This window comes from Caretta caretta, chromosome 10 (genome assembly GCF_965140235.1).
Source record: "Caretta caretta isolate rCarCar2 chromosome 10, rCarCar1.hap1, whole genome shotgun sequence".
Lineage (NCBI taxonomy): Eukaryota > Metazoa > Chordata > Testudines > Cheloniidae > Caretta > Caretta caretta.
This window is the reverse complement of record NC_134215.1, coordinates 31,113,537-31,140,053: the sequence shown is the minus strand read 5'-3', so window position 1 is coordinate 31,140,053 and position 26,517 is coordinate 31,113,537. Positions and strand designations below refer to the sequence as shown.

Sequence of the window (26,517 nt, the reverse complement as noted above, 5' to 3'; positions counted from 1 at the left end):
AGTTGGTGACAAGAGCATTGGGCCCTTTAGAGCCATGATTCTCAACCAGATGTCCGGGGCCCCTTGGTTTCAGGGGGTCCGCCAAGCAAGGCTGGTGTTAGACTCGCTAGGGCCTGGGACAGAAAGCCAAAGCCCCGCTGTGCAGGACTGCAGCCCGGGGCCCTGAGTGCCGACACCCAAAGATGAAGCCTGAGCAACTTAGGTTTGCGGGGCCCCCTGTGGCATGGGGGCCCCATGCAATTGCCCTCAATGCCGGCCCTGGCTTGTATATGGAGAAAACCAGGTGTGGCACAGCTGGGCCGTGGAGTTTTTATAGCATGTTAGGAAGGGGGCCTCAGAAAGAAAAAGGCTGAGAATCCTATTTTAGAGCAGCTTCATGCACAGGTGCATAGCTGAGGGCAGAAGGTGCAGGTACCACATGCTGGCAGCACCAGCCTCCAAGGCAGTGCCCAGCTCTCAAGCTCAGGTCCCCCTGCTGGAGAAGCAGCAGCCACTGTCTGCACGTTCTGTTGGGGCCAGGTGCTGCTTCGGAAGGATTGGCAGGTACTATTATTGGACACTACTGCCTAAAAGCTGGTGCCCCTCCAGGAGACAGGAGTCCCTGGAGGAGAGGGAGAGGAAGGAGGCTAATGGAAAAACACACCCTCCACTGCTGGATGGTGGAAGCTGGGTTGCTCTCCCCACCTGACCTTCCCACAGTGGTGACCCCAACACTGTCTGGAGGTGGGTGCTCCCTGCCATAAGGACATGGGAGATGCCCCCCTTCCCAAGAGGGTATTGCTGGAGGAGGAGCTAGAAGATCTGGTGACTCACACCAGCCCAGAGCCTTGTTTTGAACCATGTAGAAAAGGGAGTGTCCATCAGAACCCCCCAAACCAATTCAGAGGCTCAGATCGGGTCAGCCTGCTAATCCAACACAGGCAGGGTTGGCTGAGCTAGTCCTGCTCCCCCTGTGTCTAGCCCCACCCCTCCACTGCAATGAGTAAATGACATGATGAAGTCACTCCATGTGACAGGTCGCATGTGTCTGTCTGTGTCGCTCGAGATGAATGCTGAGCTAAGTCTCTCTACATGCTGCATTTGCTGAGGAAGGGGCTGGAGAATACGAGTGCAGCTATGTCACAGTTAGGGACCTAGGGCTGCAAGCCGTCTCCAGACTTGCCTCCTCCTCCCACCCACAGCCTCTTCTGGCAGGGTTTATTGCTGTTTATCATTCATCCAAACGAAAAGACTTCTCTCCACACTCCCCAGGAGAGACGTGCACCTGTGTCATCACTATAGCACATGCCACACTAAATGGGCACGGGCCACACACTCTGCAGTGGACAGGGAAGGTGGGTGACAGCAAGTTGGTGCAGTGCTGGCCTCACATCTCTGGGTATTTGCCAGTACGACAGAGGGTCTCAGTTAGGGCTTATTCTCCTGGGATCATGGAGACATTCCTCCCATTCACTGTAGCAGCAGCAACACCCTGGCCCTGAGAGGAGCCAGAAGCAACGCTGACCAATTGAAAGCCCTCCAGACTGTCCCAAAAGGACCCGCTGCTCTCTCCCTCTGCTGCTGCATCTGCCATGGTGTCACTTGCGGGCACTGTTCCCGCTAAGCTGTGTGCATGTGTGCGTGCACAGATACTAAACTCCGCGCGCACAAAAATGAAATACTACATAGGAGCCAGGCCAAAATATCATTTATGGGCGATTTTTGACATTGTTCATCTGCCATCTATCAACACAGCCAGATTCTATTAGCTGGCAAGAGGGGGGAAAAGGGAAAGGAGGTTAAATTTCCTTTTTCTAAGTATTTAAAAATGACATTTATAAAATAACATGGTGTAAAACTATTATTATCACAAATTGCAAATTAAAACGTTTTAAATTTACTCGCTTGGGTGCATTTGCCTCATGGTGCACAAATTTGAACTCTGCTTCAAAAATTTGCACAGAAGACATTTTTTGCGCACACGGCCTGTCAAAAAATTAGAGGGAACATTGCTTGCAGGTAGTAATGCTGCTGGCCACATGTTGGAGGCTCTTGGTCATGGATCTGAGCCACCATGCCTATGAATCTACCTCTAAGTGTCCTCCTCTTCCCTGATAGAAATGAAGCCATGGTGGTTTTGAAACAGGGGACTAGGAGGGTTGCAGTCAGGTGGAGCTTCTTTTCCATCATTGCTTGTAAATGGAAATTTCCCACAAGCACAGACAGCATGTTCCCGATCAGAGAGAACCCAGCGTAGTGCTCAGTTGCTAGAAGAGGTTTTTATGTGGGGTTAGTTTCCTCTCCAGTTTGCACAGCAAAGGGATTACCTGGCCGATGCCACATCACCCCTGCTGCCAGCATGGTGGCCTCACTGCAGCTCTAGGCCAGCAGTTCTCAAACTGTGGGTCATGACCCCATTTTAATGGGCTGACCAGGGATAGCTTAGATTTATTGGGGCCCAGGACCAAAGCCCAAGCCTGAGGGCTTCAGCCCTGTGTGACGGGGCTAAGGTTACAGGCCCCCTGCCAGGGGCTGAAGCCCTTGGGCTTGGGCCCCCCAGCCTGGGGCAGTGGGGCTTTGGCTTTCCCCCCACCACTCCCGGGGTGGTGGGGCTTGGGCAGGCTCAGACTTCAGTCCCCACCTCCTGGGGCCCCGTGGTAATTTTTGTTGCCAGAAGGGGGTGACGGTGGCAATGAAGTTTGAGAACCCCTGCTCTAGGTGGTTGCAGATCTTCTCCATGAGCAGCCGGAGAAATGCTGACAGGTCCAGGAGGATGTCTGTCTGAGCCTAAGTAGGGTTGCAGAATGCTTGCCCTGCTGCTCTCTGCTCAAACAGATGCTCCAGCATGCAAAAGGCAGAATTCCTTGGTCACCACCTCCTGCTTTATCTGGCAAAGAGAGTGAGACCAGCCGCTCGTGCTGCACAGAGACGGTTTCCATGGCCTTGGATTTGACAGCCACTGTAAGCCACGCTGCACCTGGGCATCCCCCTCTAGAATTCCCTCATCACCAGACTGAGGCAGTGAAGGAGGCTTCCAGCACGTCCCTGGCCTCCATCATGCATGGCCTTGGTGACATGCAATCCATTGTCCGTGTCCACAACACTAGCAGAGAGTTAGGGGCTCACCCATTCCTCTGCAACAAGATGCAGCTTCCCCACAATGCTCCTGGAGGAGTCCTGCTTCACAAGGTGCAGTCATGGGTGGTACTAGTCTTGCAGTTTCTTACCCACTGGGCCATGACAGCTGTTTGACCACTGGTCCATATATTAGTGGACAGATGCTCCTTACCACCGTCACAGTTACCCAGGGAACACCGTATAGCTCCCCTCATGGCTGCGCACAGCTCTGCCATGGCCCTCTTTGCAAAATAGGACTGTCAGGATATATGCCACCTGGGAGCATAAGCAGCTGCAAAGTCCCTGTACCCCTTACTCTCCATTTGGGAGAAAGGAAACAGGTGCACAGCATCATCCTTGGACAGGTTGCAGTCAGTGATATGGCCAAAGGCTGGTTAGGACCATATTTCTGTCCCACTTGAACACACCACACTGTGCTCTGCCAACCCCTGCTCTGAGGGCCCAGTGCATATTTGTTGTCCTGAGACAAGCTGCTGCTACTTTAAGTCATGAGGGCTGTGCGCCATGTGGTTCAGCATGCCAGAGGCCCCTGCCCTTTAGGGGTCACAGTCAAAGCCAGCCATAAACATCTGCCTAGCTGGCAAGTGACCCTTATATTGCCATCACCACCATTCAAAAAGAGGGGTGTCTAAAGGGCTTTGCAGCAGGGACCTGGGGTTTGTAGCTGGTGACGGCTGCTGCTGAATGGTAATGTGTAGGAGCTCTGTCTTCCCCACAGTGCTCCCACTAAACCCATGTCCAGCAGAGGGGGAGGCAGTGCCAACTTCTGCCCCAAACTGCTGCACAATATTCTGTTGGTGCGAACACCAGTGCTGGGAATGAGGTTCATAGAACATTTGCTTCTGTTCCCCAGGAGGTTCCTGTTAGCTTTTATCTCACGGCCGTGCAGGAGGTGAGAGTTCTCTTAAAGTGTTCTAGATGTGACCAGTATATTAGGCGTCAAACTGGACCGCAGTCTAAATAAGTGACAACTGGCTGGAAAGGGAGTGGATGATCCTCAGCACAGACTGTAAGGGGTTGATAGGCCAGGCAATTGTTTAGATGGAAGTTTGTGGGCACTATCAGACTCTCAGAGCAAATCTCCATTTGATGAAGCTTTGGCCAGAGCATTCATATCCTGGCAGAGCGTCTCTTCAGCATTGGGTAGATCGTTATCCACATCAGCGAGACAGAGCCCATCCACATGTACATACTTACAACCTACCACCAATTAAAGCCAGAAAGTATATATGTTGAAAAGGAGGAGACCTACAATGGATCCTTGCAGGAGTCCACTACAGAGATGTCTAAGCCAGTTAAGTTTGTCTCCAGCTTGCAAATAGGAACTCAAATTTATCATCATTTCCAAGATGAGCTGCACCATGGGTTTAGAGAGAATAATGTGACACAACTTGGCAGTCAGCCCCACCTGCCAAACAGCATCACGTGCAGCTGATAGATCCACCAGAACAGCACCAACTTTCTTGCTCTTCTCAAAGGCATCTTCAATGTCTTGTGTTGGGTGAATAATGTGATCTTGGGTACAGCGTGCTCATCTGAAGCCAGCCTGAACAAAGAGCAGTTGTGGCTTGATAACCTCATTGATGCACATCAGAATCGATCTCATCATAAACTTGTATTTGACACAAGGTAGAGAGATGGATCACTAGCTCTTGGGATCTTCCAGGGTTTTCCTGGTTTCAGAATGGCTACAATCTTTGCATTGTGCCATTTTTTGGCATGCGGTTATTCTGGAAACACTGATTGAGGAACCAAAGCAATCACCTTTTAGCCCTAGGTATAGTAGGAACTTCATATGGATAGGTCTGGAGCCTTTTCTGTTTTCATAAACTTTATGGTCCAGTAAAGACCCATCAAGTTTGAATCCACACTAGGAGCCTGCCATCTGTAATCTCAGTTTTGACTGCAGGGCTGAAAGACTTATCCAGGTTCTGTCTATGGGCAATTGCCATTGGCTAGCAAATGACAGCATTTGTAGAGACAGGAAACGCCTTTTTGATGAGCCTGGAATATCCAGAAAGACTTTTAATGGTCTGCCAGGCTTTCCGGCTGAAATGAGTAAAGTCCACCTTTGTGACTGTCTCCCTCTATCGATCACACCTGGTTTGATCCAGCAGTTGAATGAGTTCCTTGCTCTTATGAGCAGCCTCCTGCTTGTTACCAGCAGATCTGAATTCCTGGCATAGCTTAATTGCCTTTGATGACCACCCAGGGATATAATGCTGGCAATAGATTCCAGGGATTGATTTCTTAGCAGCTGGCTGAACTAATTTGCTATTCAAGCAGCTCTAATTAAAATTTCAGCCTTATTGTTCCAGTGTGTTGTGTCCCTGTCCCCTCCCTATGTCTGTGTGGTCCGTTTATTCTGTATGGAATTCACAGTAGGGACTGTCTGCTACTCTGTTTAGCACAGTGGCACCCCATTCTTGGCTGGTTCTTAGGCTGTCCTGGAATAAATAATAATTCAGTTAACATGCCTCCTGCCCCAACTGGCACATGCCACCTGTGGGAAGAGCCAACAGCACTCAGTGAGAGCAGAATAGTTTAAGCCAAGAAGTGAATAGCCTAAGACCAGAAGGGGCCATTATGATCATCTTGTCTGACCTCCTCCACAACATAGGCCAGAAAAAAAAATCACCCCGTGATTCTGGCATCAACGCCATAACTTCTAATTGGGCTAGAGCAGGTCTTTTTGAAAGATACCCAATCTCACCACAAAGACTTCAAGTGATGGAGAATCCGCCACATCCCCAGGTAAGCTATTCCATGGTTAATCACCCTCACTGTGAGAAAATTGCATCTTATTGGTAGCCTGAATTTGTCTAGCTTCAGCTCCCAGGCACTGGATCTTGTTGTGCCTTTGTCTGCCGGACTGAAGAGCCCTCTGCTGTCTTCTCCGCAGGTAGATACTTACAAACTGTGATCAAGCCATCTCTTAACCTTTATGATGAAAACCTTCCACTGATCAGAAGAAAGGGGAGAAAACAGCCTGTGAGGGGTCTTGGAGATCACCATTCTCCCCCATTGCAGGTCTTCACTAGGCATGTGTCACTATGATCTGCCTTACCCTTGCCCCACTGTTTGCTCCATGGTCCAAACTGACGGGACAATGGCCCCTCCCTTTCCTACCCACATCTTAACGTTCAGGACCCAGAGCACCACATGGGACCCTCAGCAGCAGGGTGTGGAGGAACACCAGCAGCTGTAGCATCAGCAGCTCCTGGTGGCATGACCTCACATAGGGGTGCTGTGCTCACAGAATCATTGCACCAACACAGAAACAGGTGGCCAGGTAGCAGAAAACCAGGAAGAGAGTAGTCAGAGGAAAGGGAAAGGAATGGTTGGTGCTACTTGCAGAGTGGACCATTGTGGCAATTTAGACCACCACTGCCAAACTTTTAGTTCAGAGTTACCCCAAAAAATCACCCTTCCCAAACATAGCTTTAGTTTACATTTTTGAGAACAGCAACATTTCAAAACGGTGGAATAGGGGTACCATAGGGACCTGACAAAGCCAGGGTAATGGGCAGCATGACGGCAGATGACATTCCATGTTGGCAAATGCCAGTTAATGCACCTTGGAGGAGTAATTTTAACTTCTCACACTCCTTACTGAATTCTAAATCCACTGGAACCACCCTGGAAAAAGAGCTGGGTTGCACTGCAGATGGCTTAGTAAAGTCCTCTGCTGCGTGTAGCAGTGGCCAACAAGCAAAGAAAATGGATGGAAAATAATAGTGCAAATAGCGTTATACTGTCAATTCTATCACACCATCCAAAGAATATACCAGAAATCAATGAGCTCCAGAGATGGGCAATGCAAACAATTAGAGGAGTGGACAGATTTCTGTATAAAGAGGCGTTAAGACTAGGACTATTTAAGGGGAACTGGATAAGAGGGGACATGATAGAAGGCAGGGGCTAGAGAAGGTAAATGAGATGCTCTTATTCAACCTCCAATACAAAAAAGAACATGGAAATATTCAATAAAATTAAAACTAACAGGAAATATTTTGAAACCCACTAAAAATCCATCAAAAAGAATACTAAACACCATTTGCATACCCACACACCCCCATATCTATATGTAATCAGGCTAGGTGAAGTTCACACTTGTGTAGAGCACCATCACAAATAGACGCAAAAATAAAGTGGTGCACCAGCCTTTGCTAACCCTCAGCAGCATGATGAATTTCACCCCATTATCTTTTGCTTTTGTCTGTGACAATTTTTATCTTTTCAGGGTTAATGCTTATCTGTTTGCCTGTGACTATTGTAGCTGCACTTGTCACTCATTAATTTCTTAAAACAAAAGTGAATTAGTATATTACAAAAACAAAATGCAAATCATTAACTGCTTATATATATTCATATTTAAATACAGAAGTATAAAAATATTATAAATATTAGAGTTTATACATATTTAATATTTCTCACTATAAATGCATTGTGTGCAGTGTGGAGATAGACATTATTCTGTGGAAATATTATAGATAGTTTTGCAGTTTAAACTTGATATGTAATTCTGATTGTGTGGAGGTAAGAGACAGCAACCCAAAGCAGGAGCTTAGGGCCCCAGCTCCTGGAGCCATGTGATGATGCCAGACTCTCAGCTTTCATTTAAAAAAACCACTCCTGGCAGTGAAAAAATGTTTGAAAATGTGACCTAAGAGTTATTGCTACAGTAATCTCTGCCTGAGTCCGAAGACAGCCTGATACAATAACTCTGAGAACTACGGACGACATCATTCATTTTATAGGGGCATAGGAATTGCCAGACTGGATCAGACCCAGACTCCATCTAGTCCAGTGTCCTGTCTCTGACAGTGACCAGAACCAGATGCTTCAGAGAAAGGTGTAATACCTCCATAATAGGAAGATGTGGGATAATCTTCCCCCAAACAGGTCATAGCCTCATCTCTTAGCTTGAGTCTTGAAGCCTATCTTCCAAAATTTGTTCATAATTAATTATGATCAATCTGGATCTTCTTGATATCCATATAAATGGCCAATCTCTTTTGAATCTTGTTCAGATCTTGGCCTCAATGATTTCCTCATTACTACCTGCCTTTCCAGATCATTAATAAATATATAAAAACAACACAGGACCCAGTATGGAACCTTGAGGCCCTACTGCTAAGCTTTGCCATGATGAAAATTGACAATTGAATCTTAGTGTTTATTTTCTGTCTCCTAGCCAGTTTTTTGATCTATGGCAATACTCTGCCTCTCGCCCCATGACCACTTAACTTCTTTAGTAGCCTCTTGTATGAGACATTGTCAAAGGCCTTTGGGAAGTCAAAATACAATATATCAGCTGGTTCTCCTTTATCCATACATTCAAAGAATTCTAAGAGATTAGTGAGACACAGTTTTCCTCTGCAGAAACCATGCTGGTTAGACCCTGGCAGAACATGATCTTCCTGGTGTTTTGTTATTCTATTTTTAAATATTGTTTCAACCAATTTACCAGGTACAGATGTAAGGCTGACTGGTCTGTAATTCTCCAGATCTCCTCTACAGCCTTTTTAAAACCTGGGTACAATATTTTCCACCCTCCAGTCCTTTGGAACAGTAGCAGTTTTTAGTGAGAGTTTGGAAATGTTTGTTTGCAACTCAAACTCAAAAATGTTTGTTTGCCTACTTAAGCTCCTTCAGAATTCTTGGATGCATCACCTGGGCCTAGTGACTTATTGTGATTTATTGCAATTTAAACAATCAGTTTGCTCCAGGACCTTTTTCAGACACCTCCATCTCTGAGAGCACCTCATCTTTACCAGAAAGTCCAATCCCAGGTAGGACTCTTCCTAACAGTGGACTGAGGCAGAGAAATCATTTAGCTTCTCACCAATGTCCTTATCTTCTTTAATTGCTGACTTTAACCCTTGATGATCTAGCAAGCCCACCACTTCTTTTGCAGACTTTATGATTCTGCTATATTTAAAGAATCCCTTGTTTGTTTTTATTCCCTTAGCTATTTGCTCTTCAAACTCCATTTTGGCCCTTCTTATCGCCTTCTTACTTAATGTCTGCTGTAATTTATTATCCTGTTTATTGGCTTCAGAGGCTTAGATTTCCAAGTTTTCAAGGATTTCGGTTTGGCTCAAATAGCTTCTTGAACCTGTCATGTAGAAAACATGGTTTACTCTTTGCCTTCCTGCTTCCCTTTCTGTTCAGTAGTCTGTGTCCTCTGAGATTCTATTATAGGTTTTTCTTAGTAGCATCCAAGCCCTCTCTAGGGATTTTCTTTCCTTTACTTTTAGCTTTAGAGCCTTAGCATCTAACCTTCTCATTTTATTGAAATCTTTTTCTAAAGCAATCTGTGTCACTTTTTGGTATCCTACCTGCCTCGTGGATGTTTAACCTAATTATATTGTGGTCATTGTTAGGTTTGTCACTTTTAAATTAGCCTGAAGTAACACACAGGAGTTAAGTCACAAATAACCTCTCCTCTTCGTGCTCTAGAGCTAGCTGTTTCAAGAAGCAATTACATGAAGTGTTGTCAGGAAACCTTGTCCTGTTGGGCCATCTGACAAGCGTATGTGGGTAACAGTCTCCTATTACTAATATTAGGTTAGATATTGCTGCCTCTTTCATCTCTCTCGCCATTGTGTACTTATCCACCTACCAAATGCCTTATAAACTACACATTGTTGAATCTTGGCCTGTTGAGAAACCTCAGGAGCACTGGAAAGCCTAAAAGAAATTTTAGAGACTCTCTGAAAAAGGCATAGTAAAGGTTGCCAGATTTCTGGATTCAGGGAATAATGCACGCCAGTGTCGTATTTACAGTAAAACTTTGAGCCCCCACACAACCTGGAAAATATTATTATCAGTTGTAGATACAGGAACTTATGCAATTCCTGATTCACAGCAGCTATCACAGCATATAGAGGAAGTCACAATCTTTGCTGTCATTTTATCATAGCATTGTGACAATATCTGTTAGTTTTGTTTAAGGCTGACTAAAGAATCATATCCCGAATAAGTCTCTCCAACCATTCTCTAGTCCAGTGCTTCTCCAGCTATCTGATGGGGGGGACCCGCAATTTTTTTTCTAATGTGCACGCAGACCGGCAGCCGATGGCTTGTGTCCGCGGACCACCACTTTGAGTAGCACTGCTCCAGAATGTACTATTAATTTGCCCTCTCTCCCCACTGGAGAAGCTATGTAATTCAAAGCTTGGTCCTTGACTGGACAGGGCTTCAGCACTCTCTTCAACAGTATATACATGTCATCCCATAAACTATGGGTGGGATTTGCAGAAATACTCAGTGTTGGCTTAACTCTGATCCCATTGAAGTCAATGATAAAATTCCCATTAGTTTCAATGGGAACAGAATTAGACCAACATTGAGTGCTTCAGAAAAATCCCACCTTGTACATTTTCCAGTGAAACTGGGCTTTGAGATAGCTCATACAATAACTTGGTGTTGTCTGAGCAAATGCAAAACAATTGTTTTTTTCTAGGTAATAATTAGAGCTGCGTGAATGCAGAATTTCCATCCTGCAGGAAATTCTGACACTGCAATATTTTGAAGTTTTCTGTGGAATGGCGATTTGATTTGGGAATGCTGAAACATTTCCTTTAGATATTTTTGATCCAAACAACAAAACAATTTGACATTCCTTTCAGTTTGTCAGAATAACCTAAAATGCTTCATATGGAGTCATTTCAACATTAAACTGCATTTTCTTATGGGAGAGCCTGATATCACCATTCTACCCAAAGGGCCAGGCCCCCGGCCTGGACTACAGCTCCACAATGCACCCCAGCTCATATATAGCCTGTCACAGGGTCCATCCTTAGTATTGGCTCTGCTGGCCATCCTTAGTATTAGCTCTGCCAGCTTGCGCTCCCCCTCCAATGTTGTCCCCCCAATCTTGTCTCACTCTGCCGCCATGATCACTCCTGGGTCTGCATCTTCCTCTCTGTCGCTTGGCTTTCCAGGCAGGTCATTAAAGTCCTCCACTTCCAGGGAATTCAGAGGCTTTTCAGACCTGTTGTCTGTCTGGCACCTCCAATACCCCGGCCACTGCCCAATGGCTGGTAGGGGAACTCAGGCCCCCTCTTTATAATGGGTTCCAACCCAGGGACCCTATAACAAGCAGCCACAGTCCCTGTGTACTCCTACCTCTTACTGTTTCCCTGGGCTTTTTCCTACATGTCTGGTTTGCCCCCTCTCTGGTTTTGCAAGCCTCTAACTCCCTCCACTCAGGGAGTGACTACAGCCTTTCCGAGCAGCAGCCCTACTCCCTGGGAGCAGCTACCTGGGTTTATACCGGCCATGCCTCTTCTTGCACAGGTGAGCCTGTTCTTAATTAGCTGTCTCCATTCTAAATCTCCCCTGCTTGCAGCCTAATTAGCTGATTGGGCCCATCTGGCCTAACTCAGCACTTGCTGGGCTCATATGGGGAGCATACCCCCATTATGCACCACTCAACTTGGTCGCAGTGAAATCAGTGCATTGCCTTATCAGAGATGTAGTCCCTCTGGAGCCTAGCCCATAAGAGAGAATGGGGGCTGGAAATACACCACCCATAAGTAGGGTGACCTGGTGTCCCGATTTCATAGTCAGGGCTTTCTCTTAAATAGGCACCTATAGCCCCCACCACCACCCTCAGTCCCGATTTTTCACACTTGCTGTCTGGTTGCCTTACCCATAAGACAATACGCCACACAGTAGGATAAGGAAGTTTAATTTTGTTTAACTGATTCTAGCTGAATCAATCTGGGTCATTTCAAAAACAAACCATTCCAGTTTGGATCGACTTGGCCCAAACTGAAATATTTCATTCTGATTTTTCCCAACAGAAAGCTGCATTTCGCAGAAACTGCACTTTTCACTGGAAAAATCATTCTGATGGAACATTCCAAACCAACCCTACTAATAACATATTTCAAAATAGTTTGTTAAAAAAGGTACAACTAATACAATTGTTTTCACGCCCAACATCAGCTGCCATTTTTAGCTTCTGTCCATTCACAAGCAGTTGCAGGCTTTTTTACTTCTGATTTAATAACACAGTTATTTTATCTCCTGAAACAGCTCACAGTCTCCCTCCCATTGGGGGTTGCTTTAACTCAGAATTTCTGTGGCCCCTTTTGTTTATGATTTGCTTTTTTTCTGCCAACTCTAGCAGCATCCCACTTCCTTACAGCACAGAGCTTTGGATTTCCTTGACCTACGTTTATTTTGTGAATGTGTGTGGACAGTTCGCAGCCACAGCAGATTTTATGAAGGTAAAATCCATATTTTATACATATGCTGAAGCATCTTTTTGGCTGAAATGGTGGGTAGCTGGGCAAAGAGGCCGTGCTGTACGTGCTCCGGTCGGCCAGTATAGCAGAGAACGCTAGATCCTGCCGGTGCTGACTCAGATAGTCATGCCATGGCAACTGCCTTTTCTACAGTGAAGCCCTCCTGTTGTAAGCATCTTTCACACAGCATTTTGCTGAGCAAACTCCTCTGCAGATTGATCTCAGATCATGACTAATTCAAACGTGCCAAAAACTCACACTTCCTCAGAAGCCCACCTAGTACAGTTCCTAGTTATAGATTTTTAATAGAGTCATGTGGTGTGGAGTCCCGTGCAATAGGTTAGCCTCGTATGTTTGCCTATGCCTGGAGCAGGAAGAGGGAAGATAGACCCAGGGAGCACCTGAGCGCACCTGTGACTATGCAGAACCAGCACCGGGCTTGTCTAACATATGCTCCCCTCTGCGATGGGGACTAGAACTGTGAGAGTGACTGTGAGAGCATCCATGACATTCTTATGATGGAGGGACCCCAGCCACTGAATGTAACTGCAACCAGACCCCAGGGCCAGGGCGTGTGCCTGTTACTCTGACTGAGGGTATGACAGTAGGTCAGGTTCACTATCCTAGCAGTCAAGTATCAGGCGGTAGCCATTTTAGTCTGTATCCACAAAAACAACAAGAAGTCCGGTGGCACCTTAAAGACTAACAGATTATTTGGGCATAAGCTTTCATGGGTAAAAAAACCACTTCTTGAGATGCATGGAGTGAAAATTACCCAGCACATTGCCAGCACGCCACCTAAGATTCCATATGACGACAGGCCAAGGAGTGCAGCTGACACGATGAGAAGGTTTCTCCACAGGAGACAGACAACACGATGTTTCAGAGAGAGCTGCGAGTACGACAGCAGCTCTCTCCGTCATGGAGCGGATTTTCCAGGGCCCTGTATCAGATGACCGTGGTAGGGTACAAATTTGGATCATGTTACCCAAGATCTCTTGATGTCATCTTATAACAAGATAAAAGAGAGAACTGTCATGCTAATTATGGTGGAGTTATAGCTTTACCAACGTTAAGATTGCACCAGAGGTTTTGTTTAAGCAGGAGTGTTAAATTTTTGTCAGAAGTGTCTGAATTCTCAAAAAGTCCAGTTTGAAATTAAGAGCTTAGGCAGTCTCATTAAGAGAAATGGGAAGGTGTGGGACCCCAGCAAACATGACCCACATCTTCCCATTTCACTCCAGTTACAGATGTTTTGAGGGCCCCCTGAACTCAGGGCCCTGGTACAATTGTCCCCCTCTTCCCCTCTTTGCCAGCCCTGAGCTTAATTGTTTCCAAAGTCACAAAAGTCAGTGCATGTGAGCAGGAGAAATGAGGGGGACAGGGATTCCCCCCAAACCTAAATAGTCTCTCTTCTTCCCCCCAGAAAGATGTATGATTTCCTGTTGCATCCCACACCATTGTAAAGTGTATATAGCCATTAACATATACCTTGAAAATATGTTAACAGCTGTAGTTCTTACTCAGCCCAGTTAATTATTTGTTAACTAAGATTACCACCAATCACACTTTTGCTACTAACCAAATAGTGCAAGGTCAGTACTATTTAGTTTACAGCATGTTTCTCCATTCCTATATAAAACATAACAGTTTGAAATGCAAAACAGCCAGGCCCTTTTTCATACTATTCAGCATTCCCATATCATGTGTAATACATTTTTGGAAAACCACTCTGAAAGAAATTTTAAAATATACGAGAGATAGGACTCAAACCGGACTTAAAGATAAGGGAGTTGGCCTGTTAAAAAAAGATTCAAGTCGGAAATGAGGAAGTTACTCGTATTCTTGCTCTGTATAGCAAAAACAAAACAAAATAACCGTTCTTTAATTTGTGGACTCAGGCAATGATTCCTACTGTAGATTTCTGGGAAAAAAAACTATTAACAGAATATTTTATAATGGAAGACAAATTCTGCGAGAAGAGGGCCAGACAAATTCTCACACACAAAAAAAGGGAATTGGCATACTTTGCACAAACCTTTATCTTCCTCTTGGAGCTAAAGACTATGAGAGTCAATAAGCCTGTCCCAACAGGTGGGACAGCTTATCTGGGGAGCATTAATTAAGCTAAAGTAAAATACACAATTACCAGGAAAGGAAAGCTCCAATGGTTAACAAAGTCTTCAAGTTACTGTTAAAGGGAACTTCCCATGATTTGCATGAGGACATAATTCCCATTCTACTGGCTTGCTACAAAGTATTACGAACCAGTGATGTGTGTACAAACGTAAGTTTAAACCCTCTAGAAATAACTAGTTATGAGACCCAGAAAACTGAAGGTCAACTGGAACAAACGACCTGTTCCTGCAAGAAATCCAATCCACATTGCCTTCACCTCAAGCTATGCATTTGTTTGCCTTATGACTCAGATGCACATCTCTCTGTGACTAACCTGTCTTATTCTGACAGTATAAAGTCTCCAACCTCATGATAAGCCCCAGAAGATGTGAAGTGAAAAGAATGTAAAGACTCTGCCCACTAGGGTTAGAGGAACTATAAAGGATGTTGTTTGTTTTCTTCGTAAATTGTTGCACTCTAGAAGTGACAGGGATTGCATGGCACAAGAAGGGAAAAGGAATGGTCTAAGCACCCACTGAGGGTATAGCTTGGGGAATTCCAATTAATAGTCCTGGCTAATATTGAAATACAATCCTTGAAATGAATCCAATATAAAAATCCTACAATAAGGATAGGACTGAAAGAATGTGTTATATACCAACACCCTCTACTGAATACCAAGGGAAGTTTCAGAGAAATTGAGAGAGCTGAAATCTGAATACCTAGCTGGCCAGTGTCCAGTACAAAATAAGGGGATTGCCTTCCTCCAATGGACCCTGAAACAGTATCTCAACTTGGATCATCTTGTGGGACCCTAGAGCTTGCTGAACCCCTGAAGACAGCCTCTCCCCTAGGCCAGAATCACAGGATGGAGCAGGGATGACTGAACCCACAAATAAGCTGCAAAATCCAGACAGGAGAATGATGTTTGGATCAGCCATGAGGAAAGGATTCTCCCCTATTTCATGCTTAACGGGGTAAGAAGTGGTGAGATTAAATTTCAAAGATTGTATTTCTCCTTCTATTCTGTAATATAAATAACTGAAGGTTAGTTTGTTGAGTCTGCACTCTGTAGAGAGACCTCAAATAATCATATTCTGGATTTTAACTAATGCTATTAGCACTTATAGAATCATAGAATCATAGAATATAAGGGTTGGAAGGGACCCCAGAAGGTCATCTAGTCCAACCCCCTGCTCGAAGCAGGACCAATTCCCAGTTCCCAGTTAAATCATCAAAGTAGTTACTTCTACTTTGTATGTCCAGCAAATTGGCCTAAGAGAAATTTAATACAATAACTATAATCAATTGCTTTTGATATTTTAAACTTGTTCCTTTTAGTCCATACCATTCAAATAGCAGGGACCATACTCTTAGAAGTGCCTTAAGACATCCGTGCACATTAGTGAGGGACCTCTAGTATAAAATATGTATTAGAAATGCTGACAAAGTGATTATTATTGATCTCATATGTAATAAGAAATCTTGGTAGTTTGCTTTGTTCCTTGGCATAACTGCTGACCCTTGACCCTAGTCTATGACAATCGCTTCCAAGACTGTGTTTTTGTGTTCAGTACAGACCTAGAAAATTGATTGTGTCTACAGCTGATTGAAGAACTGTTTATGGTATATGGATGTAGTTCCGGATAAATTAATAAACTGTGGATTGATTAAGAATACCAAGTGTACTGATTTGAGAAACACTGTCTGAGCTAGAAGTAGACCTGAAAAAAACTTCACTTTAGAATTAGTAAATTAATGCTTCCTAGACTCAATAAAAAGGGTTAATCCTTAAATTCCATTCCAATACAACACATATTAATTTGGCAAATCTGGTTTGTCAGATTTCAGCTGTAAAATCTAACTGGCATCTTCGCAAGTTGACAAAATTAAGCCCGATTTACACTGCTACTATCTTGCAGCAATGTGCTGCCCTCCCCTGTGGCTCTTTATGCCATCACCACAATTGGTTCCCAACGGAAAGGAAGAGATCAAATCTCCAGGGCAAGCCGGGAAAGGAATGTCTTGTGTCCCTAGGGCCATGACGTGTATGAGGGTAGCGTTGGAGTCTCCAACCCAGCCCAGCCTAAACCCACTAAGGGAACCAACCCTGTTTAAACAAAACTAGAAAATTAAACACACACCACAGTTTAATTTGCTGTAGCAGCACAAGTGTCATGGTTATGCTTGTTGGTAGGTGTAGGAGATGGAAGTGACAGCCTGTGTTATTGCCCACACTGTGGCTATATGAACTGTGCTATTGACTGAACCGGGACTGTAAGGAATATTTAATTAACAGTTCTGTGACTTTACAGAGTGTGCTATTGACTCGACGGTGGCTACATGGAATGTGTTATTGACAGAGATATGGGCTATACAATGTGTTATTGACCACCCTGTGATTATACCGAGTTTGCTATTGACAACCTTGTGGGCTATACAGAGTATGTTATTAACAGTGCTACGGTTGTATGGAGGGTGCTATCAACAGGGTGGTGGCTATATGGAGTGTGTGAGTACACCGAAGGCATCCTTCCTTACTAGTTCTGGCCCTGTGGTTACAGAGCGTTGGACACCTGGCAATTCCCCCCCCTGCAGGGTATGAAGAAGGGGTTTGAACTTGGGGTTCTTAGCCCTTACATGAGTACCTTCACCCTGGTCTATGGGACAGTCTTGTGTGAGTTTGTCCATTTCTCCAGTTGAAGCTGTTCCACTGGGTATGAAATAATTAAATCTGCATTTGTTCCGAGAGCGAGGGAGTAAGGATGATTCTTTACTCCAAAGGTTCAGGGACTCACCAGAGCGGTGGGACACCCACATTCAAATCACTAGTCTAAGTGTTATAAGGGCGATAGCCGCCCCCCACGCTTGTTTTGTGCAGAGTTTGGCATCAGCTGCTGCCGTTCTTGCAAGAAGTGCCTTAGGCACCTGAGTCAAGGGAGGGTTCATGGCTGAGAATCACAAATGAAGAGAGGTGCCAGCCTCCAGCCAGCACTTGGTCATCTCAGTCCTTTTGAGGGGCCACAGCTTAGGCCACCTCCCTCCGCTTGGTATCTGCTATTGACTAGCTTATACCGCTCTCTGCTCAGCATTCTGGCTTTTGCGAGTCCCTTTCCTAGGTGCCTAGCTCTCCCTATGCATTGTGTAGGAAGTCTGGGCCCCTAAAAGTGAGACACTGCAACACACCACCTAAGTCATTCTGGGCAGTTAGTTAGTCCTGTGGCTGTGTGGAGCATGTTATAGACAGTGCTCTGGTTACCTGGAGCATGGGAAGGTGGCAAGGAATGCTGGGGCTGTGGTGGGGAGCCGGGGGCTGTGCTCTGGGTAATGCACTCAGAGGCAGACGGCCTGTGATTGCCCTGCACGGTGCTTCTCACAGCTGCAGCACAAAGTAAACATGTGCCCCCCCCGTAGGTGCTTCCAGTTACAAGCTGGTGTCTACATGGCCCTGACCACAATGAGCCTGCCTTACTGTCGAGCACTTTCAAGTTGGTCAGGCCAGCCTAGTGCCCAAGGCTGCGCTAGGCCTGTCCTGTGCCTGACGGCTGTGGAGGTAGCCTTAGCTTATCCACTCCAGCATGGCTTTGTCTCCTGAGCACAGCTCTTAATGAAGGGCATATACAGGCTTTCCTTCTACTGCTGACTTCCCTCAATGTGTAAACTGGACTGAATTCACATGGTGAAGAGATACCCAGGAAATCTGGGGTATAAACAGTAGTGGACTGAGCCTGGCTAGGAAAACTGGAATAGCCTGTAACAAACTCAGAGGAGCTTGATTGGCCCTGGTTCTGGTCTGAGTGCCACCGGGCTCTAGCTAAGTCCTGCTCTTCTTTCAAAATCAGTGAGAAAAATGCCCTTTTTTCGTAATGTTTTATTTTTCCGTACATTTTTATGATCCAGCATTTGCCTTCATTCCACTCCAAGCAGGTCTGAGAGGATGATCCCAAATCAGGAGCTCCATGCACATTCCTTCCCTCACCTGAGCAAGATGGCCCAAGTTTACCCTTCTGTTGAATGAGCTTTAATGGCTTACTGATTCTTAAAGTACCACCTTAGAAAGCAACACGTCCTGTCCTGGCCATCCAGTAAGCAAGCAACCCAGTGCTTTGGGATAGTGCAGACCTCGTGATGTAATCAAGCTCCCAGCCAAGACAGCTCCAATTTATAGACTATTTGACCTGTTTTACTACAGCCCCTAAACCCTAAATCCTGCCCAAAGAATCCTTGCTTTAGCTCTGTATGGAATTCTACCCTTTCGGGTCTGACGAATCCTTTTCCATTTTGCTTTGAGTCATCATTTTGCACTCAGGGCTAGATTAAGGAGATCTGGGGTTAGGCACACTCCTACATGCAGCTCCCCCAGACACCACCCCAGAGGATGCTGAATCAGTAGCCTCTCCATCTCTCCCAGAAGTGATGGGAGCAACACACCTGCTTTCATTGAGAGTGTAGGGCCAGGCAGCTTCCTCCCTGGCGGTAGCGGCTGCTGCTCCTGCCTCTGCTGGAGGCTCACTGCAGCCGTCATTGCCTCGGGGACACCTGGGCCACATTTTCAAGCTTTGCTTTGCAACCACATGGACTAGAAAACAATTTTTCAAAATTAAAGCTTAGATTCTGGCATCATTGCACAGCTTGGGGAGCAAGGGCCATAGGTGTGGGCCTATAGTGCCTTCATCCAGCCCTGTTTGCTTGTCTATAACACCTTCCATCCAGGAGTCTTTTACTGGTGAGGTTGGAAAATACCATTACTCCCATTTTACAGTCAAAGAAACTGAAGCACAAACTGGTGTTTTGCCCAAGGCGGCACAAGGAATCAGTGACCAAGCTGGGAATGGAAACGATCTCCTGTCACTCAGTCCTGTGCTTTCACCAGCATTTCCTCCGCTAGACTTTGGTTAGCTTGTGACATGACCTAAGGGTCATGTCACAATAAGTGTTACTAGAAACACACGATTGGGGCTATTGTCTGAGTGGAACCATGAGCTTCACCCTCCCCCTGAAATCCAGGACAGTGTTTTCAGGATATTTAAGGGGATGCTTGGGATTGGGTAACTGAATCCCAGAACCTCTGCAGCTACTACCAAGACCTTGTCTTTTGTATGATATGTGGAGTGACTCATGAAAGGAAAGCACTGACTGGCCTCTGGAAGCAAGCAAGCAGCAGAACCAGGGCTTGCTAGCACATATTTGTCTGAGGTTCAGCTGATCTCTCAGCACACCCTCACTGCCTGATTAACAGACAAACAAGCAAAGTCTCCTCCTCGCTATGAACAGGTTGTTCCCCCTCTGTCCTGTTTGGAACAATGAATTGCTAAAATTCTCAGGCTTTCATCTGCTGAGAGTTTACAGTTCCAAATAGCTCCTCTAATTATTTGTTAAGCTGCTGAATCAAATAGAAAACAATGCAAGCTGAAAGGAAATAGTATTGCCACTTACCAGCAGCATTGATATTTTCCTCACAGGAGTACCAGATCCCAGTGTGGAAATACCGGAAGAGAAAGCGGTCATCCCCCGTCTCCCAGCTATAGTGCACCACATTCTGGTTTGTCTCATTGGCCGTCTCATTCCCACTGTAGTTGAGGCAATTTGTCTTCTTGTCTTTCCCACAGTTTGGCTTGGGGACCCTCTGAGTCCCTTCACACCAGTGGGTTGTGATAAAGGCTGTGGTGGAGAAGAGGAGAGCCATCAGGTTCAGACTCACTGCTAGGAGGGCTCTGCATCTTCGGTTTGTCTTCATGGTAACCCACCCCCTCCTGCAGAGAAAAGAAATCAAATGTGGGGTTTGGGGGCTTGGAAGTTCAAAGCCCGTCACAATTCAGAATGTGGTTTTCCAGTCACAGAAACTCTCGGCTTCTTCCAATCTGTTGCTGAAACAGTGAAGGAAATGCTGCAGCCATCCTCCCATTTTCCTCTTTATTTGAAATCCCGTCTTGGTGTGTTACAAGAGCAGCTGCAGCCAGCAGAAATGTAGCTGTATTGTGGTGTGTGTCGTGGCTAAGAGTGCTGAAAGGCTCAGAGAAGGTCTGTCTCAGAGGCAGCATGAAGAGCAACTGAACATCTGCTAGCGTAACACACATGATGCTGAGCAGCTATGCAGCCTTCTCCAGGGGGAGACACCTGCAGGCTGTGGGACTACATTGTACTTGACTCCAAAATCAAGCAGGAGACAGACAGCAGGGGCTGCTTCTGCATGCCATCAAAGTCATTTGTGAATCTCGGCTGTTACTGCATCATGCTGACTGCTGAACGTTACAGAGGAGGCGGGGGAGGAAGCCTCATTTTATATTCAAATTAACAATTATTCAAGGCTAAGGAGCCCATTTTCAGAAGCTGTGCATGAGGAAGCTTCCCCAGAGGAAGGGGGAATTCAGTATGATTACAGACTTTTTATGGTGTCTTGAGTAAGGAACAAGTCAGGGAGCTGATCCTCCTGTTATGTTACGTGGTGTAATTCCTCTGACTTCAGCCAAGCTACTCTCGATTTACACCTATGTGAAAGGAAAATTAGGCCCAAAGGTGATTAATTACTAAAATGCCATAATTAGTAGGAAAAAAATAATCCCACAATAGCAAATGGAGGCCACTGTTACAGACTTATTTCCAGATATAGCACATACAGGTGTGTCTCAGGAAATTATCTGTAGGATAATTCCACTTTCTATGGATGGAGAGAATTAACTTAGAACAAACTGTGATCTTTGCACCTTTGTGTCTGCCTCTTGCCTGCCAGCTGATAAGAGGAACTCCTTAAAAAGACCATATTCACAAGGAATGATGTATTGACCATCATTGTCCACCTGTTTACTGCGTCTCTGATCAGTATACAATCTTTTATTCAGAATTATTCAGTGAATGCTCAGCCTGCTTGTAAACTGTCTCAATGAGCACTGTTGTGAGAATTTGATATACAGAATTCCAAATCCAGCTGTGTGGTTGGTCACCTTAGTCACATGATATTGTTTTTGTGCCCTTATCAGATAAGCATAACTTTTTGAACAGCAGAAGTTGCACAAACCTCTGGGGCTCTGATCTTTTTAGGGAGCCTCTGGAAGCGCTTTAGGGACATACCCAATAAGTGTTATGCAACTTGTATGACATCACAAATTTGACAAAACTCTTTTGTTTGGAAAAGTTTTGACTGACTCTATCCATTTCACTACTGCGCCTTATGTTCCATAGAGAAATGTGGGGACCATACCAAAATAGTGTCTGAACGTAAGCATTCTAAAGCTGAGGCAATGCCACCACCAGAGAAGCAAGCAGCAGCAAACACTGTAGCTGGACACACCTAGGGGCTCCAGGAGCAGCTGTAGCAGGCTGGGGGTGGAACAAAGCTGTTCTGGGCTCCCTGTGACCATTCCAATAGACTCAGCACATGGTTCCTATGGCCTCTGCCCCCTGTGGACACCAAATAGGACAGGAGTTTCCCCAATTTATGGAGGGAATGGAGAGAAAGCCAGGCTAGGCTCCCCTCAACGACCTCCCAGACCTCGCACCTAACTCTAGTGCCTCTTTCCCCGCACTCCTAGGATAAGAGCCTTCACCTGCTGGCAGTTAATGAAATTAGTGCTGTAACTCACTAACAGGTTATCTGTCCTGGAGGTTCAAACACTACTGATGCTGGACAATGGAGCTGTTAGCCACTTCATATGTGTTAGGTATAGTATACATCATCTTAATAGGTATTATGCTCATGGTATTAATGATATACATCATATATGTCATGCTAGGAAGTTATGTTAACTGAATGTATTATGCTTTTTCCACAATTCTGTTCACCCATGTCAGTATCCCACAACACTTTGCAAACCCAAAGTCAGCTTTGGCATTAGAAAATAGGAAGCCTGTCAAAAACAAGATACATGAATAATGTGTAGGTCCTAGCACATGCTGGGATGTCCCTCTTCACCCAACTGATTTAGAATGTAATAACAAAGAGATAAGGAAAAGTACAGAACAACAAGTTAAGGAATTTGTATGAACTGATGGGTTGGATCTTAGGTGATGTATAAAGTGCTTTTAGCTTGTAAACAACCCTACGATAAATAGAGGTAATTTGAGAATGTATCTTTGAAGCTCACCTATCATGTAAGATGAACATGATGTGACAAGCAGCTTCCCAGAGGGAATTACATATAACCCCATGTGACAGAATGTACCCCTGTATTCACACTCTACCCACTCTTGAAATAATCTTTGTACAAAGTGTGCCTTGTATGATATCATCTAAAAACTTAAAATTTGCTGGTCAGTATCATCCTGATAAAATGTGTGTGTGTGGCAGGGTGGACTAGGTCCAGAGGCCTCCTGCTGGAGGCTTCTTGGCCCTGCATCACACTGTCCCAGAATAGAGCAGCAAGAAATCCTCCAGGCAGCCTAGAGTGGCTTTAGAAGAGTGGCCAATCAGAGGGGCTGCTGGAGTGACCAATAAGGGGCCAGAAGGGCCAGATAAAAGGCAAGCAGCAGAGCAGAGCCTTCAGTTCCTGTATAGAGCTTGATGAGGGAGGACCAGGTAGCTAGATGGCCAGCTGGCCTGTTGATAGGTTACTGCAGAGAGCTCACCAGACAGAACTGAGCCCAGCAAAGACTGGGGGCCTGGCTGTCTGACTGGATAGAATAGCAGCAGAGCTGTCAAAAGGACAGTGTGGGCAGGCTGAGCCAGGGGACTGAGTATAAAACCTGCCCAGACCAGATGAGGGTACTGAGATGGGCCCTGCTGGTCTGGTAGTAGACTGAGCATAGGGAGGGATGCTGAAAAGGTCACCAGTTGAGGGTACCAAGATAGGCCCCAGTTGAGTGGTTGAAGAAGACAGTGCCTTTGGGAGAAGCCTTAGAGCTATGGCCCTATACCAGGGCTGTGATAAGAAGTCAGGACTGTATACCCCAGAAAGGGGGACAGCGTTTGTGGCTTAGCTAGCGGGCTGAGCTGCTGAAGACCAGCCAAGAGAACCACCAGACATAGGGAGGGAGGCACTTGCAAGAGGTGGGTGCCACCCTGTTGAAAGAACAAAACACCAAAAGCAGGCTCATACCTAACCAAGAGAAAGGGGGCCATCCACTAGAGGTGGGTTCCCCCCCTCAATGAAAAGAACTGTTTGCAGGCACTATCGGCCAGAGAAAAGGGGGCATGCACAAGAGGCAGGTGCTGATGCCATTACAGTATGACAACATTTAATATGAAGTCATAAGATTCCAATGTATGGTGTTCACACATATTCCAAATGGAGGTTGGCAAACAGGTCTGTCCTAAGCAAAGGAATATGTGCTTGCCTTAATTTGCATTTAAGCAGTAAATAGAATCATCAATCAGGAATGGAAACAAGGGACACCCAAACAGGTGAGGGGGAGTGGGGGAAGCAGCAGGGAACATCTTTCCCCCTAGTCTCTAAGTACTCAGCTGAAAATGTTTTTCAAGAGGGGGATTGACACTATAACAAGGAGGGACAAACACCCCAAGGGTTCCCCTTCCTCTCTCCTAGCCCATTGCATTCACGGCACCTGAAGCAACAAGACAAAGGAAGCATTTGTTGGATACTTGGAGAAGGGGTCCTGACCTAAGAAGTTGGGTCAGTAAGACTGCTGAAAGCATGTGCTGAGAAAACTTTGCTTTGAATGTATAATAGTGTGTTAATCTAGGCATCAGTTGCATTTTATCTTTATTTTTCTTGTAACCATTTCTGACTTTTGTATTTCATTCTTGTATTCACTTAATCTCTCTTTGTAGTTAATACACTTTGTTTTATCTAATCCAGTGTGTTTAAATTGAAGTGTCTGGGAAACATTAGGGGTGGCAATTTGTGTGCATATTATTGCTATTAAAGAAATAACAAACTTGTATTGTCTGGGACAAGGCTGGGTACTATAGGACATATATTTCTCGGGGGAATCTAAGACTGTAGGTGTGTTGTGGTCACCCTGCAGTATAACCAAGGCTTGTGAAAGCCAGACTGCAACCCGCTTATGGCTGGCAGGCTGCAGTTTCTCTCTCTCTCTCACTCAGGGTGTGGTTTGCATGCTGGAAGGCTTTGTGAGTGGCCAAGGTGCGAACTCTTTCAGCAAGGCATCGTAAGGCACCCAAGGTTGCAGGGTGGGATCACACTGCTGCTCACTAGGCTAGATTGTACTCTGAGACTTGGACAGCAGATAGGATCCTGGATGCTTAGAATGAGGCTGCAGTGCAGGTGCCCAGAGACAGAACCTTAGGCACATCTGGAACTTTTACTGCAAAAACTTAGGTGCTGAGCATGCTTAGGATTAAGCAGCAACCATGCATGGATCACAGTGGAGCCTAAAACTAGTGCTTAGGCACCTGACTACTTTTATGGATCTGGACTAAGGTACCTAATTCCCATTGGTGGATGCCTAGGCACTTTAGAAAATCCCACTAGACATCTTAAGGTGCATAAATACCTTTAAAAATCTACCCCTTAGATACCTTTGACAATTTTACCAGATCTATTTTCAAATCTATTCATAAAACAATGTTGATTCATATTAATTATGCTACCTTTCTTTACTGATTGCATCCCATATTAGCCATTTCATGACTTGGCCCAGGATTGATGACATCCTCACTGGCCTATAATTATCCAGGTCATCCTGTTTATGCTTTTAAAATCGTGGCCCAAGATTAGTGTTTTTTTTCTAGTACTTCTCCAGTATTTCAAAAATTTATTAAATATCAACATCAGTGGTTCAGAGTTCCTTGGTCAACTCTTTTTTTAAAATTTGTGAATGCCAATTATCCAGTCCTGCAGATTTAAAAATATTTAGTGCCAGCAGTTGATACTTAACATTCTCCTTAACTACTGTTGAAATAGTAATTATACTTCAAGATATGAATACACCATCAGATTTCTTTTCAAATACAGAACTTAAATATATATTTAACTCTTCTGTTTTTTTCTGCATCATTATTGACAATTTTACCATCTTTCTCTTTTAAGGAACTGACACTATTACTAGGATTTGATTTGTTCCTAATATAGTCTTTTGTTGTCCTAACCCTACTGTTTATAGATATGTCAGACACCTTTTGCTTCTCTTTAGTCTCCTTTCTGTTTTCACTCCTTCTTAACCAATACAGTTTTAAAGTAACCATCTTCTTTCATTATTGGACAATTGGGTTTTTTGCATCTATTAAAGTTTGCTGAAATGACTTCAAATGATCTTTCCCATTGTTTTGTTTAGATTTTTCCTCCCAGTCAATTTTGCTCATAACTCTTTTCAGCTAAGGGAAAATGGAATTATTGTGTGTATGCGTATATGCACACACAAACGAGACGGGGGAGGGAGGTGGAGGGATTTTTTTAAAAACTGAGTTTTTGGGTTTTTTTTTAAAATGTGTTTCAAGATATAGTAATAAACCTCACATTTCTCAGGAGTTGGGGTTTAAGAAAGCCTATTACATGGGGGAATAAAAATCCTCTTATGTCAGGGGAGGATCAAAAAACCCTATTTTGGGAAGTTGAATAAAAAATACCCAGTATCAGGGAGGAGTATAAAAAAACCCTTATATAGGGGAAGTGGGGGGCAGCAGAAGTAAGACTTTTCCATGGTGGGGATTTAAAAGGTCCCTCCACCTCAACCACATGTGTAAACCTGTCTATCGTAATGGGGATACATAGATAGATGAAACTTAAAGGTGAAACAATTGTCATATCATCTGAGAAATTTATTGAAACTGAAACCCATACCTGTTCACACAAAGTACAGACCGAACCACCACTCCCCATCAAGCCACTATCCATGCGACTGCTCTTGCCATTTGTCTCTGTAATCCTGGGGCCACATTGATCAAATTCAAAGCTGAGAGAATTCTCACCTTTAAATTTTATCTCTTACCTCCCCATGATTTGCAAAGGTCTTTTCATGTACCGATGACTGTGTAGCTGTGGTGTGGCTCTTCCTTTTTGTGAGGGACATTCAGGTTATAAATCCCTGGATATTTAGAAATTTTTTGTGGGAAGAGGTTGCAAGATTTTAGTACTGTCCAGATATGTGGATCTGGAGCGAGAGG

At 44.9% G+C, this 26,517-nt stretch overlaps 1 protein-coding gene across 8 annotated transcripts in view; it reads right to left on the bottom strand.

Annotated features, from left to right (window-relative positions):
* Positions 1 to 20,730, bottom strand: part of GSG1L (GSG1 like) — a 123,961-nt gene extending 103,231 nt beyond the window's left edge. For 3 of the 8 annotated variants that reach the window (XM_048867347.2, XM_048867353.2, XM_048867352.2), the window contains exon 1: positions 19,935 to 20,730. In XM_048867347.2, the coding sequence (XP_048723304.1) occupies positions 19,935 to 20,235 (301 nt within the window). In that variant the 5' untranslated portion in view covers positions 20,236 to 20,730. The remainder of the gene's footprint in view (positions 1 to 19,934) is intronic. The other 5 variants (XM_048867350.2, XM_048867348.2, XM_048867346.2 and 2 more) reach the window with 2 other exon arrangements.
* Positions 20,731 to 26,517: the final 5,787 nt, after the last annotated feature.